This window comes from Larimichthys crocea, chromosome XXIV (assembly GCF_000972845.2).
Source record: "Larimichthys crocea isolate SSNF chromosome XXIV, L_crocea_2.0, whole genome shotgun sequence".
Taxonomy (NCBI): Eukaryota; Metazoa; Chordata; class Actinopteri; family Sciaenidae; genus Larimichthys; species Larimichthys crocea.
This window is the reverse complement of record NC_040034.1, coordinates 5,513,133-5,530,714: the sequence shown is the minus strand read 5'-3', so window position 1 is coordinate 5,530,714 and position 17,582 is coordinate 5,513,133. Positions and strand designations below refer to the sequence as shown.

The window sequence follows — 17,582 nt, the reverse complement described above, 5'->3', positions numbered from 1 at the left end:
GTAGTAGTAGTAGAAGTATTAGCAGTAGTAGTTGTTGTGGAGAAGTTGCTGAAGTCAAAGGTCAGGAGTTCAGAAAGTGTTCAGGAGCCTCTGATGTCTGATGCTGTATTATTTATTGACGCTTGGCCAAGGAGAATTAGAGACACTCTCAAAGTTGATCAGAAGTGCCTGAGTCGGTCTCACATTCTGCCCAACTCATCCTGGTGGATCGACTTTAAACCCCAAGATATCAACACAAAAACTACACGCCCAGAATGAGTCACAGAGAATGTCTTTACCCATGGAGGTGTTATTGTCAGCATGTTCTAGTCTGGAGACACAGATGTCTGTTTACGCAGATTGGACCGTCAACAACAAGCTATCTATTATGTCTATGAAGGCAGCAACAGGTCTCTGTGACCCTGGACACCACAGTGTTGAGATAGACTGGCACCTACTGTTCCCAACCAAAGCCAAACAACTAATACTGCTGAGGACCTCAAGGCCCACACATGACCTTGTGTAACCTAAGGATAGAAAATTCCATAACAGCAGTAGAAGTAGTAGTAGTAGTAGTAGAAGTAGCAGTAGCAGTAGAAGTAGAAGTAGAAGTAGCAGTAGAAGTAGAAGTAGCAGTAGTAGTAGCAGCAGAAGTAGTAGTAGCAGTAGAAGTAGCAGTAGAAGTAGCAGTAGTAGTAGCAGTAGAAGTAGTAGTAGCAGTATCAGTAGAAGTAGCAGTAGTAGTAGCAGTAGAAGTAGCAGTAGAAGTAGTAGTAGCAGTAGAAGTATCAGTAGAAGTAGCAGTAGCAGTAGTAGTAGCAGTAGTAGTATCAGTAGAAGTAGAAGTAGCAGTAGAAGTTTTGTATTTCCTTTCATAAGATTTGATTGTATAATTAGATTTTTCTGGTTGTTCATTATTGTATCATTAAGACTTAAAATCAATCACAACCTATTTATTTATTATTTGTTTATTAATTATTTATTGATTATTTATTTATACTTACTCTCTATGTACAGCAGCATGTTTGTGACATGAGAGAGAAAAAGAGACTTCCTGTCCACTAATAATCTGTCTGAGGCAACTTCAAAATCCTTCTCTTCCTTCTCTTCCTCCACTTCCTTCTCTTCCTCCTTCTCTTCCTCCACTTCCTTCTTTTCCTCCTTTTCTGACACCAGCTGCACTTCAGCAAGGGCTGGCTCAATTCGTGGCAGCGGCAGCTAGTAGTGGCATTTCCGGTGGCAGCCTAAGGTGCTACCAGAAATGCCGCGGCAGCTGCCAATATCTGAGGCATTGATTAATCCCTCAACTGCTGCTGCTTTATATACACATTTGGGATTTGGGGGAAATGATGGAATAATGCAATTAATTAAACATCTGAGTCACAAACACATTGAAGATTAACTCTTTATTGATACCAGTTACACTGACACATTACAAAAGGGATCCACTGAGAACATTTTTTGAATGTTTTTTAGGTTCTAGTGTTCAAGAATGAATCTATTGTGGATCTTCATTAGATCTACAGATGATCCCTAGTAGATCTCTTGTGGATCCCCAGTATATTTCTGGTAGTTTTCTTCAGGGTAAAGTCTCCATGTTGAACTTGGACAGAGTGAGGTCGTTGTAGATGCGGATGCTGTTGATGGAGCGTAGGTTGGTGATCCGGTGTTGGTACGTCAGCAGGTGAGAGTTGTTGACAGCCACCTTAAACTCTCTGTTGGTGCAGAGAATCTTCATCTGCAACAAGAAAACCACAAACTGCCATCACTTGGAATTTAGAGACTCTCCCACAGGGTTTGGGTTAGTCTGATATTGTACATTCAAATGAGCACTGAAATCTTCTGAGTGGTAGAGTTCAAATATTCTACCTCAAACGGCTGTCCTCGAACGAAGGGAAAGTGCTGCAGCTCTCTCTCCTCTTTCCCCCACTTATCATTGATACAGCTGTTTCTGACGATCACCTTCTTGCCTTCCTCATTGAAACGAGGGTTGAAGTGGAAGGCCAGATCACGTGATGCACCGATATCCACAGTGATCCTGAAAACACCAGAGACCAGCACTGATCAGCTAGATCCACTAGGTGCATGACCTGTACTACAGATGGTCTTTGGAAGTTAGAGTTGAATACACAGTCATCATATTCATGGTTCAGTGATTATTACATATACATACATGACATTCAGAGCTGCATTTGTAAGACAACACTTTGGAACACATTCAGTATGTTCAACATGTTCACTGTTCATACATTCACAAAGAAACACCTGCAGACTTTTAACAATGACTCAATTACATCCATCTTTCCAGCCATCCTTCCATCCAGCCATCCTTCAATCTATCCATCCTTCCATTCAGCCAGCCAGCCAGCCATCCATCCATCCTTCCATCTATCCATCTACCCATCCATCCATCCTTCCTTCCATCCATCCATCCATCCATCCATCCATCCATCCATCCATCCAGCCCTTATTGAAGCGTTCATACTAACTTGTCAGCATTGGGTTTGATGGTTCCACCGATGGTGATAAGCAGTTTGTCATAAACTCCATTAGGAAGACTCTTACCAAATGGAATCGCCTGTTTACAAGGAAACAACTATTAACTCCATCCATCCATCCATCCATCCACCCATCCATCCATCCATCCATCCATCCATCCATCACTTTGCCTCACCAGATTTGTTTGGGCTGCAACAGGGATTGTAGGTCCAGGTCCAGGTCCTACTGTAGGACTGGGCCATCCTCCAGGTGCAGAGGGTCCTCCACCTCCAGCCTGACCTCCAGGCCAGACTCCTGCACCTCCAGCCTGATTTCCAGGCCAGACACCTCCACCTCCAGCCTGACCTCCAGGCCAGGTGGGGTTAGTGGAGGGCTGACCTTTTCACACAAATACACCTGGTCATTTTAAGCAAAGTATAGCCAAATTAATTCATATGTCAGGTTCTGGATCCAGACTCTGGACACAAGAAGACCTTTAAACTGCACCTCTACCACGAAGAAGTATTTACAAATAAAAACTAATCGAAGAATATGAAAGATGGTGTGATCACATGAAACTGATGATGAAGATGATACCTGGCCAGACGTTGCCCCCTCCTGATTGGTCGCTTCCAAGAGCATCCTCCAGCTGCAAAAGAAGATACAGGAAGTGTGAAACTCTGTGTTACGCAGCACAGGAACAGGACTCAAATGCAGCACTCGGGATGCAGGTAAAAGAGGTAAGCAGTCTTTAATGACAGGCAGAGGTTCATTACACAAAAACATTATTTATACCAATGTTTCATTTATAAATATGGTGTTTCACATCAGTACAGGTTTACCATCTGCAATAAAAAGAAAAACACACCTGCACACATTAAATAATGACAGCACAGTTTGAGTCTATCAAATGTGAGACAGTTAATCTGTCTGAGTGTCAAAGCTGTCCCTGAATGCAGCACAGTCCTCTGTGGTTGACTGAGTTCAGGGCGTGTTGGTGACGGATTCTGCAGGAATGTTCTGCATCAAGTTGTTGGTTTTAGAGATGAATGCCACCTTGTTGTCCTTCACACTGCAAACACTCAGTAAGTCCACGTGAGACGATCTGAGGTTCACGTGATACATTCAGGATAATAGCATCGTTTGTCTCTAATCAGGTTTCATCCAGATGAAACTTTAACTACTTTAACAGAAAGTCCACTTCACAAAGTCTCACTCTGCCTGAGCATTAAACCAGGAGGATGAAAACTCATTTATTAAATATAAGTTTAACCTAACGTTTCAATCAAAACTTTAAAGACTGTATAAACATCTGATCAGACAAAGAAATGTGAATGAACAAACAGACTCACGTTCATCATGTCGTCTGAGATCTGAAACAGAGCGAAAAGTAAACAGTGTGAGGGTGTGGTGGACGAGTCATGACACGCTACACACTAAAGGCCAGAAAAACCAGACAGGACTGAGACACATGTAGAACACTGTTCTAAATAATGTTACTAAATATGTTCTCAACATAAACACTTTGTGTTTTTAATATTTATAGAACTTCTTTTGTGTTTTCTGTTTTGGATGTTGAATTATGGAGATCAGTGATTTGTCTTGTTAATAATAGAAAACCTGATTCTGGCATACTTATGACAAACTGATGATGAGTAAGTATAAATATGATCCATCCATAACCTCTTCCCATCATGGTGGGTGGAGCCTATCCAGCTCATAGTTTAGTTTATTATTGATTATAGTCTGTCAGTTCAACACTACATTCATAACTGTTATATATATTCTTAAATAATCGACGTTGTGACACTCTGAAGTACTCATAGACTCAGGGTGAGAAGAGTTCAGCCAGGAAGCTAGCCAACACTGAACGCTCAGTCTCAGACTGAACTCCTGTTTCTACTTTGACTTCATCGTCTGACTCGAATCAGGAAACAAAAACTAACACAGACAAAAACAAGCAGAGAAAACAGGAAGTGAGAACATACCTGAGTTCACCGGAGAGAGACGAGCTGCTCACAAACTGACACAATATGAAACATGAGAGGCTTTTAAATGGCTGAACCTCGCCCAGTTCGCACATCCAGACCACACCCACCAACACACACACACACACACACACACACACAGACCACACCCAGAATACACTTAAGCTCTGTGTGTGTGTTTGGGATCATTGCCAAACAAACTTTATTTTTAAAGAAACTTTTTTTTCTTCTCACTGACACTCTGGTGTGTCATTGGTTTGTCTTTATGTGTTGCCATGGAAACACACGCCCACACACATGCACACACACACGACTCTTGTCTGTCTGTGTTTTTTGACTTCAAGTTCTGTCAGTAGTTGTGATCTGGTCCAATATGATTCTAGTTGGCTGTCAACTGACAAGCCAACTGCTGCTACCTGTTTTGTTAGGGGGTCGGGGTCATGGTCAGGGTTAGGGGGGTCAGTGGGGTTAGGGTCAGCGACAGAAAGCACAAAAATTTCACTGTGCATGGGTGCAAGATCTATCTGAAAATCAGATCAATTGGGCGACGGTCAAAAGTGTCCTCTGGACAGCTCCTGGCTGAGGTTTTCTAGAACCTCTCATAGCCAGGTTGGAGGATGGGCACATTTTCAAATCATTAAAGTGCTCTATCTCCTTAATGGAAGGAGTCTTTAATCCAAAGAGATAGAAGAAGGGGACATGGATATTTCGAAAGGCCTCAACCATATGAACATGACAAGACCCCAAGTGTCCTCCTTCATGTAATGGTAATAGAGAGGCTTACATATTTTCATCTATGATTGCATGTATGAAAATGCAGAGGCAGCAAATGTTTCCTCCCTTCACATTATTCTATGCAAATCAGGCCACCTCCTGAAGCTTACCATCAGTTTTGGGGCACCTACTGGTGGTCTACATTCACAAAATTTGAATCACTCCATGGGGATGCCGGTTTTCAGACAAAAGTAACTGCAAGTCTCTACCTCGTCGTACGCAAGAGTACTAGACCCTGTCCATGGACGACCTCATCACAATCAGTATTTATTTCATAAATCTCTGAAACAATAAAGAGAGAGATTAATAAATGTGGTTTGAATGGAAGTCAATGAGACATTTTTGGTCACGACGGTGTCCAGAGGGAGAATCTGACACTACATGAAAAATATTAATGCATTCAAATCAGTGTAGTTGTCATGATCCGCTCCTTATTTTTTCATTCCTCCTGCCAGTACTTTTCCACTCACCTGCCGGCCACTCCCACCTCATCAGCACAACCACCTTCACCTGTGTTTCCTCACCTGATTTAAACCCACTCCTTCCACTCTGTCTCTGCCAGATTGTCTTCAGCAGCATGCTAAGCTCTCGCGCGTTTATCTTTGGATTGCTTCCCCGGTTTCGACCCTGCCTGTCCCTGACCAGTCCTCGTCGTCCCTGCCCGGGTATCTTGACCAGCCTTCCGTCCCTGACTCCTCTCCCTGCTCGCCCCTTGTCTGTCTCCTGTTTGCTTGGATTCCCTCCCCGGAGGTTTCCGCTAGACAGTTGGACTATTTTGGCTGGCTCTGTTGGAGACTATTCCCTACCTGCTGTGGATTTTTGCAACTCTGTTTGGCCATTAAACTGAACTGTTCCAACACTGGTTTCAGTCTGTGCTGTTCTTGGGTCCAACCTCACAGCCATTACAGTACAATCTGGCCAGAAATGGACCCAGCTCAGATTGACGACCGGATGTCCCGGATAGAGGACTTGCTAAACCAGTTGGTTGCAGCTTCTGCAGCCTCCTCGGTGGAGAATCAGCAGGGCCTGGCACAAGTGCTGCAGGAAATGCGAGCTTCAACGCCCGCAGCCAGTCTCTGGAGCAATCACCTGCTTCGCTGGGAGCCAGATCTTCATCACGGGCAGATGCTGCTGCTCCGCCGCCTGTCCCGGCAGGAGTCGGTGCTCCTCTCCCTTCGCACCGTGAGTCTAATGTGGGAGCACCTGAGCAATATTATGGCGATCCTGTCACCTGTAACGCCTTTCTCTGCAACTGCTCCATCATCTTTTCCCTGCAGCCGCTAACCTTTTCCTCTGACCCACTGGGAGGGCGCGTCTTTGGGGAACAGCTGAGTGGCAGAGGGGGACTCCTGCCTGCCTGCCACTCTCAGGAGGGTCTTTGGTACCGGACCTCTGAGGGCCAACACTGGACGAGAGTCGCTCAGTCACAGACTATACAATAGACTTTCGCACCTGGGCCCCCATGTGTGACTGGAACCCGGCCACTCTCCGTGATGTCTTTATGCGGGGGCTGGCTGGGTACATTAAAGATGAACTGGTAGCTTACCAATTGCTGTCTACACTGGAGGGTCTAATTGAGATCGCCACCCGTCTTGACCTGCGCATCCAGGCTCGCAGGAGGGAGAGACGCTCGGAGTTCCAGTCACGTTCCATCCAGCCACACAGTTTCCCTCACTCCAAGACTCCAGTAGCTTCTGCCTCTTCCTCGTTAGCCTCAACTGCTCCTGTAAGTGTGAAAGGTCCAGAGCCTATGCAGCTGGAGAGGGAGAGAAGACCGAACCTTTGTATGTACTGTGGCCAGACAGGACACCTGTCGCCAGTGTCCAGTAAAAGCCAGAGCTCACCCGTGAATGGAGGTATACTGGTGAGCTCCATCATTGGTCCTCCCCTAAAAGACGAAGCCTCACCGGTGAGTTTCTGCTGCATGCTGGCTCCCACTCTGTCAACGTCCTCATCGATTCATGGGCTGACGGGAACATTATAGATGAGACCCTCGCTCTCCAGCTTGGACTCTGTCCAGAGAAACTGCCATCGCCCATCTCAGCCAGTGCCCTGGATGGACATGTTCTGGGGAGGGTGATGTCCAAAACCAACCCTGTGTGCATGTTCCTGCCGGGGGCCACAGTGAGACCATCCAGTTTCTGCTCCTGTCTACATCAATCCAGCCTGTCATCCTGGGGTACCCCTGGCTTTGCCTGTCCAACATCTGCCAGCAGACATGCCTCAGGACGCCGTCGCTGTCACCAGCTTCTCCTGTTCCGGCCCCAGATCTCATCGGAGTTCCAGCAGTTTACCATGACCTAAAAGAGGTCTACAACAAGGCTAAGGCCACCTCCCTGCCACCTCATCGCCCTATGACTGTGCCATAGACCTACTCCCTGGCACTTCTCCCCGCAAGGGACGATTGTACTCTCTCCCTGCCCCTGAGAGAGATGCCATGGAGGAGTACATACAAGACTCCTTAGCAGCGGGGATCATACGCCCTTCCTCTTCACCTGCTGGTGCAGGTCTCTTTGGCCCTGTATAGACTATCGTGGAACCGCTACCCCCTCACACTCCTCTCCACAGCCTTTGAACTGCTCCAGGGGGCAAAGGTGTTCTCCAAGCTTGATCTGGAGAATGCATATCATCTGGTTCGCATACGGGAGGGGGATGAGTGGAAAACAGCCAACACATAAAAAAACTTAAAATTTTTATGAAAATAATTTTCATAAAAATGTTTGAATATTTATTTTAAAAAATTGAGAAAAAGTAATTCTCAAAAATAAATGATTACTCTCGAAAGTAAACTATTAACTTTTTAAAGTAATGGATTACTTTCGAGAGTAATGAATTACTTTTGAAAAAACATTGCATTTTATTTAAATTTTTATGAAAATTGTATATTAGAGAAATTTCAAAAAATAATCTTTTTCAAAAGTAATCCATTACTTTCGAAAGTAATAACTTTTTATAAATTTTTCATAAAAACTAATGTAAAAATTTGGATACAAAATTTAAGTAATTTGTTTTATCTATTACTTTCAAAAGTAATATTTGAAAAAGTTTACTTTAAAAATTTACTTTTCAAAAACACATTTACACAAAATGATCATCGTCATCTTCGTCATCATCATCATCATCGTCATCATTGACATTGTCAAAAAGTAACCTTTTAAGTAATGAGTAATAAAGTATCTGAATAGGACCTGGTCTGGGACCTGGACTCAGATTTGGACTCTGTGGGTTCTGGCTCCATCTTGTGGCAGCAGAAGAAACTCCCAGGAAAGAATCTTATGAGTCTAAAAAAGAAAAGAATAAAACAATAAATAATTTAGAACATGTGACAGATTCACTGATTTACTTAGTTTGAATTTATTTAGTATAAACTCAAAATGAGTTGAAGCCATGACACAGCAGATTAATTATCTTTAAACTGTTCAGAGTCAGAGCTGATCATCAGTTCATCTGTAGAACCAGCAGGTGGCAGCATCCACCCAGAACTGACACCACCGTGTGTGTGTGTGTGTGTGTGTGTGTGTGTGTGTGTGTGTGTGCGTGTGGAGAGTTGAACTGATAAAACAGAGTTGAAGAGTTCAGAGGAGAAACAAAGACATCAACAAGATTTTAATAAGAGGCTGTAACACACACACACACACACACACACACGCACACGCACACGCACACACACACAGCTCTGTGGTTAGACCCGCATGTTTTTGATCCCTCTGAGAAAGTAACCTCTTTCAGGTCCAGGTTCAGGTCCAGGTTTAGGTCAGGTCAGGTTCAGGTCCAGGTTTAGGTCAGGTCAGGTTCAGGTCCAGGTTCAGGTCAGGTTCAGTCTCTGTCAGTGTCAGGTCGTATGGAATCACATCCTGTGTGCTGGAGTCTGTTAGTCTGTGCGTGGCGGTCATGGACAGGTGACAGGTGAGTCAGTAACAGGATAATTATCACTGAGGAGCTTTTAGTGTGACGGCTGCAGGATTTATTGAAACTCTGACCCGCCTCCTGTTCTGGATCTGACTCACAAACAGGAACCTTCAGCCCACACATGGTGTCAGCACAGGTCTCAGTTCTTGGATCACTTCCAGACTAACAGGAACCTTCAGGTTGGATCAGGTTGCTTCAGACGGGCGAGTCCTCTGAACCAGGAACTAATCACAATGGACCTATTCCACCAGGCCCACAAAGTCTAGAACTCCACACTGAAGCTCAGAGTCCAGAACTCCACACTGAAGCAGGGGCTCTAACCCCTAACCCTAACCCAGGACCAACTGGTTCTGTATTCTGCAGGCTATTGTTCTAGGTCCAAAAGGCCCGACCTGCAACAAGAGTTTTGATTCAGATTTAACTCTGAGCTGGTCTAACTGGTCCAAAACTCTGCAGTGAGGTTCTGATCCGAAAGATCAAAAAGATCCAGACGTCTTCCTCTGTGTCCTTAGCTGTTCCTCTCTGTTACTGGACCCAATACACCAGAACCAGAACTGACCTGTGATCAGTGACAATGAGTTAATCAATTAAAGCTTCGTTAATCATTATTGTGATCTCGTTATTTTATAAATGTGTGTTTATATGATGAAACAGCCTAATTAAATATTTAATTAACAATAATTAAAGACTCTTTATTAAAGTGTCATTAAGTGTCATTGTTTTAATGGATGATGTTAAAATTATGACAACAGAATGAAACCAATCCGTCATGATGCAGGTGAGCCAGCAGGTGAGCCATCAGAGCCAGCAGGTGAGCCACCAGGTGAGCCAGCAGGTGAGCCAGCAGGTGAGCTATCAGGTGAGCCAGCAGGTGAGCCAGCAGGTGAGCCAGCAGAGCCAGCAGGCGAGCCACCAGGTGAGCCAGCAGGTGAGCCAGCAGAGCCAGCAGGTGAGCCAGCAGGTGAGCCAGCAGATGAGCCAGCAGGTGAGCCAGCAGAGCCAGCAGGTGAGCCAGCAGAGCCAGCAGGTGAGCCACCAGGTGAGCCAGCAGGTGAGCCACCAGGTGAGCCAGCAGAGCCACCAGGTGAGCCAGCAGGTGAGCCAGCAGAGCCACCAGGTGAGCCAGCAGGTGAGCCAGCAGGTAGTTCTCTGTGTTCATCAGGAGTTCTGGAGAAACTTGTTAGGTGATAATCAATTAAAATTCGTAATTAACAAATAATTAACAAATCAGATTGGACACTTTACAAAGTTACTTCATCAGTTACATTAAGTGTGTGTGTGTGTGTGTGTGTGCGTGTGTGTGTGTGTGTGTGCGCACGTGTGTGTGTCTATATGGTGTGTATGTGTGTGTGTGTGTGTGTGTGTGTGTGCGCACGTGTGTGTGTCTATATGGTGTGTGTGTGCGTGCGCACGTGTGTGTGTCTATATGGTGTGTATATATGGTGTATGGTGTGTGTGTGCGTGTCTATATGGTGTGTGTATAGTGTGTGTGTGTGTGTGTGTGTGTGTGTGTGTGTGTAGACCTGGAGGGTTGGACCTGCAGCAGGAGGAGGATCTCGTCAGTCCGCAGGTCACCATCACCTCCTCCTCGTCCTCCTCCTCCTCACTCTTCCTCTGTCTCTCTCCGCTGCTCCTGGCCCGGCTCGGCTCGGCTCGGCACGGCACGCTTTCATTTGGACCTGGACACACACAGAGCGGGGACAGGACCAGGAGAACAGGACCGGGACCTGCATGATCCGTGTTCCGGCCGCGGGCTCCCGTCATGCTGGGTGCGGTGAAGATGGAAGGGCACGAGGCTCCGGACTGGAGCGGATACTACAGCGAGGAGGTCGGTCACACTCTGCCCGCTTTACCGCCGCTTTTTACGGCCAGACCCGCTCACAGCGCTCCGGATCAGGGTCAGAACCAGATCAGAACCAGGTCCTGAGAAAGATCCAAATTTAAACCGAAGGTTTCTGAGCAGAAAACTTCAACACAACTTTATTATTATTGTTATTATTGTTGTTATTATTGTATTGTAATTAAAATCATAATAATTAAACTAATAATAATACTAATAATAATAATAATAATAATATAATTTTTTGTTTTTTTTAAATATTTTTCCTTTTATTATTACTGTCGGATTCTTCTAAAAAAACAAAACGTTTCTTTGGTTTGAGATCGCAGACACACATAGATTTTAGATATATATATGATTATTTATATATGTCATATTAATATGTTTCATATATTATATATGAAAACAAATAGAACAAAATCAGGTTTTTTTTAATCTTTGATAGTTTTGTTTTTATCAAACAGTTTAAAATGACGCAAAGACGACAATAAAAAATAATAATAGAAAAAAATAATAATATCTGGAGTTTGTTTTCTATTGGGCTGGTAAAAAATAATAAGTGCATGGATATCGATCAGGTTATGAGCTGATTCATTAAAAATCATAATAAAAATGTAACATTCTGTTTTATTGACAAACAAAAACTGAATTTAATTAATTAATTTAAAGATTTTTAAAATCATTTATGATTCCAGTTTGTATTAAAGTTTATATTATATATGTTTTATTATATTTTATGTTTTATTATGAATTCAAGTCTGTTGACAGAAAAAAGGCCCAAAATAAAAAATGAAACGTGATTTTAAAAAATTTGAAAGTGATGAAATAAAGAAATCTTTATTCTTTGACATCAATAAACTATCAGCTGTTAAAGCTTGATATTTAAAATTATGAAAAAAGAAAGTTTTTATAAAAAAGGTTCTTTCATTAAATGTTTGTTCGACGTGTGAAAAATGTTGATTAAATGTTCCAAAATACGTTTTTTCTTTATCTTTTTTCCACGCCAGAAGAAAATTGTAATTTTTTAATATTCTGATCAACGATCAGCAATAATATATAATACAAGAATAAGTATTTATAGAATAATAATAAATACAATAAAGAAAAATCTGCAGCACTGACATCGCGACTTAATTAAACATAGAAATGTTGGTTTAAACAGACGTGCAATGAAGTGATCAGCGGAAGCGGATTTCTGAACAGGTAAGCTGAGGTGAAACATGGAATCGGGTGTTAACAGTTGAATCGGGAGTTGAACATGGCATCTGAGGGAACAGGAAGCGGAGGTCGGAACAGTGAAGCGGATGGTGAACAGGGATGCGGAGGGGAAAATTTAAGCGGATGTGAACAGTGAGCTGGATTGTAACATTTAATCTGATTTTAACATTTAATCTGATTTTTAACATTTAATCTGATTTTAATCTGATTTTAACATTTAATCTGATTTCATTTATCTCAAATCTTTGAAATTGAATTTATCTGTTTGTTTCTGACAGAAAATATTTCTCGGCATAATAAATATAAATATAAAAACATTTGTTAATGAAAATAATTTTCCTTTAATTTGTCAAAGATTTTCAAATTAAAAGCTTTTCTTTTCAAATCAATGGACGCCTCACTGATTCTGTCATCGCAGCAGAGGTCCAACATGGACTTGAGCTCAGCAGGGTTCTGTGGTTCAGGAGGCAGAGCCTGCCGTCCTGCAGTGAGCAGGTTGAAGTGAACTGAATGAAAGATTAAAACTGATGAACAGAAAGGCCCAATAATTATATGTCATACATCACGTCTGTGGTCCGGCCTAAAATCTGGACCCACTGGTTTAAGTAACTAGTTAGATTCTTCCAGTATAAAATACCAGGTACTGGTCCAACTGGCTGTAATCTACCTGTTATTGAACTGGTTTGTTCCAACTAGTTTCTAACTGGTTCCAGTCTGGTGTAACTGGTTGTGGTGTAACTGGTCTCTGGTCTCTCTGCAGATGTACTCTCCAATGGCAGGCAGTGGGATGGGTTCTGGTCTTGGGATGGGCTCCATGTCGGGCTACATGTCCAGCAGTGGGACCACTTCAGGCTCCTTCAACATGTCATACAGCGGGACCGGTCTGAGCCCCACCCCGGTCGGGGGGATGGGTGGCTCAGCTCCGGCGGCCATGTCAGGTCTGGGCGGGGGCGTGGCCTCAATGGGTGGTGCTCTGAGCCCGTCCAATATGAGCTCTGTGTCGGCCCAGCAGGCCTCAATGGGTCTGAACCCGTACGGGGGCATGAGTCCTACCATGAGCCCTGGCATGGCATACGGTGGAGGGGGGCTGAACCGTGGCCGTGACAACAAGGCATTCAGACGGAGCTACCCACACGCCAAACCGCCCTACTCCTACATCTCACTCATCACCATGGCGATCCAGCAGGCACCAAGCAAGATGCTGACACTCAGCGAGATCTACCAGTGGATCATGGATCTGTTCCCGTACTACCGACAGAACCAGCAGCGCTGGCAGAACTCCATCAGGCACTCGCTGTCCTTCAACGACTGCTTCGTCAAGGTGTCACGCTCACCAGACAAACCGGGGAAGGGCTCATACTGGACCCTGCACCCAGACTCTGGGAACATGTTTGAGAACGGCTGCTACCTGCGTCGCCAGAAGAGGTTCAAGTGTGAGAAGAAGATGTCACCCAAATCTGAGGGCAGGAAGGAGCAGGGTGGAGGAGGTGGAGGAGCGTCTCCCTCTGGGGACTCCATCAAGCCTCCAGGACTCCTGGACTCTTCTTCCCTGCCGTCTTCCAGCCAGGCGGCCTCGCCTCCCAGTCTGGACCTGCGGGGAGGCGTGGCGTCGGACCTGAAGGTGTCCGGCTCCCAGCTCCTGTCCTCTCTGTCATTACCCCCCCACTCCATGGCACATGAGTCCCAGCTGCACCTGAAAGGAGACCCCCATTACTCCTTCAACCACCCGTTCTCCATCAATAATTTAATGTCGTCTTCAGAGCAGCAGCACAAACTGGACCTGAAGGCCTACGAGGCGCTACAGTACTCCTCCTACAGTGCTGGGGCGGCGTCCGGCCTTGGAGGGAGAACCATGGAGCCTCTGGAGGCCTCCTACTACCAGGGAGTGTACCCCAGACCACTCCTCAACACCTCATAGTACCCACTGAACTTCCTGTTTGGACTCTTGCTCTCTGCATGCAGCCGTCCTGGACTTCCTGTCTGACTGTGATAAATGGGATCGACCCGGCTGCTGCTGCTGGTCTCTGAACTGAACTCTGCACTGTGACCAGACCAGGACACAAAGAGACCTGCTAACACTCAGCTGTTAAACTGATCCCAGGTCTGTGGTCTCCTTTTACACACAGAGTCCCAAACAAGGTTCAGAAAAAACAGACCAGGACCATCACTTGGTCCAGTACCATGGGCTGGTCCAGGACCATGGGCTGGTCCAGGACCATCACTTGGTCCAGTACCATCGGCTGGTCCAGATCGGTTTGTGGTGCATTTTTTTTTTTTTATGTCCGATCAGATCCAGAATTCAGACCTCTAAAAATTAAAATCTCTTCAAATTAAAAGCATGATAACGTTAAAAATAACGATCTGCACAGAAAATGTCAACTAGAACCAGGAACCAGAACTCAGAGAACTCAGTGGACCTTTAGGGGCTCTCCAAGTCAGAGATGTGACCCTGCAGCCTCCTCAGACCTCCTTAAGTCCCTCAGAGTCTGAGTTTGTCTCTTCTGACGATTCAAAGGTCAAAGGTCACCTGGTGATGCTGATGAGGTGGTTGTCATGGTAACAGATTAATTTTTAGAACTGCTGTATTTCATCATAAAACTCGAGGAGCGTTTTTTTCTCCCACGACCTCGTCTGCGTCTCCGCTGACCTCTGGAGGGGTCACGACCCTCAGAGTGAGAAACTCCCGCAGATTAAAGGGTCACTTCACTTTTCCCGCCTCTCTGTTTGTCGTCTGTATCCGGGCAGATTTCTGATCAGTCCTTCTGCTGAGTCATCGATCGTTTAAAAAAACAATCGATCGATTAGTGATGAATCCGTCAAATATTATCAGAGTAATTTCAAATATCCGATCATCAATAAAGTTTATCAATGAGACATATTGATGATTTATGAAAGTAAATGAAACAATTATTTATTGATTAATTATTGATGATTCAGTATTTATTCAGTTATTAAAAGACGTGAAATGATGAATAAACTGATAACTGCAGTATTGATGAGTAAAATAATGATGATCGGTTCTGATCGATTTCAAAGTATTGATTGATGATTGATATAAAGGATCTTTGTTTGGTGACTCTCACTCTGTGTGTAAAAGGAGAAAACACTTCCTGTCTGTTCTCTGACTGTTGATGCGTCTGATGATAAAATCCACTCTTGATCATTAATTATTGATTATTATTATTGATTATTATTAATTATTATTACCATGTGCATGGATGATGTGGGAGGTCTTCTTCTTCTTCTTCTTCTTCTCTTTTGTGGAAAAAAATGGAACGTTGACTTCCTCCTCTTCCTCTTCATCATCCTGCACCTGCAGGAAGGAAGGAAGGAAGGAAGGAAGGAAGGAAGGAAGGAAGGAAGGAAGGAAGGAAGGAAGGAAGGAAGGAGGGAAGGAAGGAGGATTTAAAGAGCCCCCTCATTGTGTTTGTGTCTTGTGGGTTTTCGACTCTGCTGCATGTTCTTCTTCTTCTTCTTCTTCTTCTTCTTCAGGTTCGTAACTTATTCTGTCATTTTCAAATAAAACATGGAAACATTGATGGATTTGTTCTGATTGATCCGTGTTCAGTTTGTCTGATCTGCAGGAAAACTTCAGCACATTTATTTGGACTTTTCACTGGACATCAATTATCTAAAGTTGATCGTCACTGATCAGCTGATTATTCAGGTATTGATGATTACTCATCAAGTTTCTCAAACCTGTTTAACAATAAATGTGTTTTATTAGAAATACTACAGTTTATACTGCTGGTAGTATTTGTATAATTAGTTCAGAATCCTTCTTTGTTCAGATGAAGTGACTTCATTCTCATTAATTATTCTTTAATAATTAATGAGTACTTCGCTGTCAGCTGTTTCCTCATAATTAGATGATCAGAACTGAAAAACAGTTGAAATATTTTTATGTTTTTAAAAAAACAAAAAACAAAGTGTGAATGAAAAAACTGTCCGTGTCTGTGCGGGTCTGTGCGGGTCTGTGGTCTGTGCGGGTCTGTGCGGGTCTGTGGTCTGTGCGGGTCTGTGGTCTGTGCGGGTCTGTGCGGATCGATCTTCTCTGGCTCTGATTTCAAACTAAAATTAATTATTATTGTAATTTTCTGTTTCTCCGTTTTTAAATTGTTTTTATTGTTTTGTTTTTATTTTTCTTCTTGTCTTTCTTCGGACTGGTCGGGTTCGGGTTCGGGCTTGGGCTCGGGCTCGGGCTCGGGTTCGGCCGGCAGTCCTCGGCTCTCTCTAGGCTCTCCCTCCTCCGACATGCTGGTGATCAAGCCGAACACGGTGAACCTCCTGCGGCCTCAAAGCGCCTCAAAGCGCCGCCGCTGTCGCCGGATTTGGAGCCTCTTTGTGGGCTGTAACCTCCGCCGCCGCTCCGTGAACCTGAACACATCCCGACAGATTTCACTTTGATCTGAAGCTTTTTCACCGCGAAATGTCTCTAATGATCCTGTAATTATCCGCTAATTACCCGCCAACATGATCCCCGAAGCGGCGGCACGGAGCCGACAGGAGCGGCCGAAGATTTAAAACATTAAAGCTTCAAAATAAAATCCCTGTTTTTGTTTTAAACAAAATAAATTAAATTAAAAAGAATAAAAATAAAAATAATTTGTAAGTTTTTTTTCTAAAATGTAAAATAAATCAACTTGATCACGTGACATTGAAACTTTTCATCAGATTTGATTTGATGACTGACTGATTGATTAATGTATATAAAACTAATTAACGCAAAGATTAAACTGTTAATCAGGAGGCGATAATTACAGTGATGAAATGTGACGTCATCCTGTTTCTCATAAAACATTTAGATTTTTATTAAAACAGAGTTTTGATTTCTGGTGATGCATTCACTGACAGCTGTTAATTATGTGTCGTGAAATGTGTCACGTGACATTTGATTTGTGGATCAGCTGCTTTGTGTCGGTGACCTTCATCATTTAAACAAATACAGAGGCTTTTATTGTGGAGGGGTCACAGCTGTCAGGCCGAGAACAAACCATCAATAATAATAATAACAACAATAATAATTATAACAACAACAACAACAACATCAATAATTATAATAACAACAACAATAATAATAATAATTATTATTATTGTTATTATTACATACTTATGGAGTCAGAAATGTTATAGCTGTGAATTGAAATCAACATTATGTAACTTTTCTACCATAAATTAACAGATTTAAAATCATTTTCATGCTACATTGACTTGAGGTCAATGAGGTGGCGTTTCTGTCATTCTCACTCTTCACCTTTTCATGCACTATGGAACTTTGTGCACAGGGAACAATCTTCTGCAAAAAGTACGTAACATTTTATGGCACTAAGTCTCACACCACCAACTATTTCACTAATTATGTATGACTATATAAATAAATTCATTGTTTTCAACAA

General features: G+C 43.5%; 2 protein-coding genes across 2 annotated transcripts; one reads left to right on the top strand and one right to left on the bottom strand.

The window, feature by feature from the left end:
* Positions 1–1,366: 1,366 nt before the first annotated feature.
* On the bottom strand, positions 1,367–4,538 carry lgals3b (lectin, galactoside binding soluble 3b). Its single transcript, XM_027274686.1, has 7 exons — positions 4,446–4,538; positions 3,810–3,830; positions 3,055–3,106; positions 2,654–2,856; positions 2,469–2,557; positions 1,849–2,017; positions 1,367–1,717 (listed from the first exon to the last, which is right to left on the bottom strand). Exons 2-7 carry the CDS (start codon positions 3,816–3,818, stop codon positions 1,559–1,561), a joined length of 681 nt encoding a protein of 226 aa, XP_027130487.1. The 5' UTR covers positions 3,819–3,830; positions 4,446–4,538; the 3' UTR covers positions 1,367–1,558.
* A 6,137-nt stretch (positions 4,539–10,675) lies between these two features.
* foxa1 (forkhead box A1) lies at positions 10,676–15,397 on the top strand. Its single transcript, XM_010751286.3, has 2 exons — positions 10,676–10,956; positions 12,947–15,397. Exons 1-2 carry the CDS (start codon positions 10,891–10,893, stop codon positions 14,102–14,104), a joined length of 1,224 nt encoding a protein of 407 aa, XP_010749588.2. The 5' UTR covers positions 10,676–10,890; the 3' UTR covers positions 14,105–15,397.
* The last annotated feature ends 2,185 nt before the right edge of the window (positions 15,398–17,582 follow it).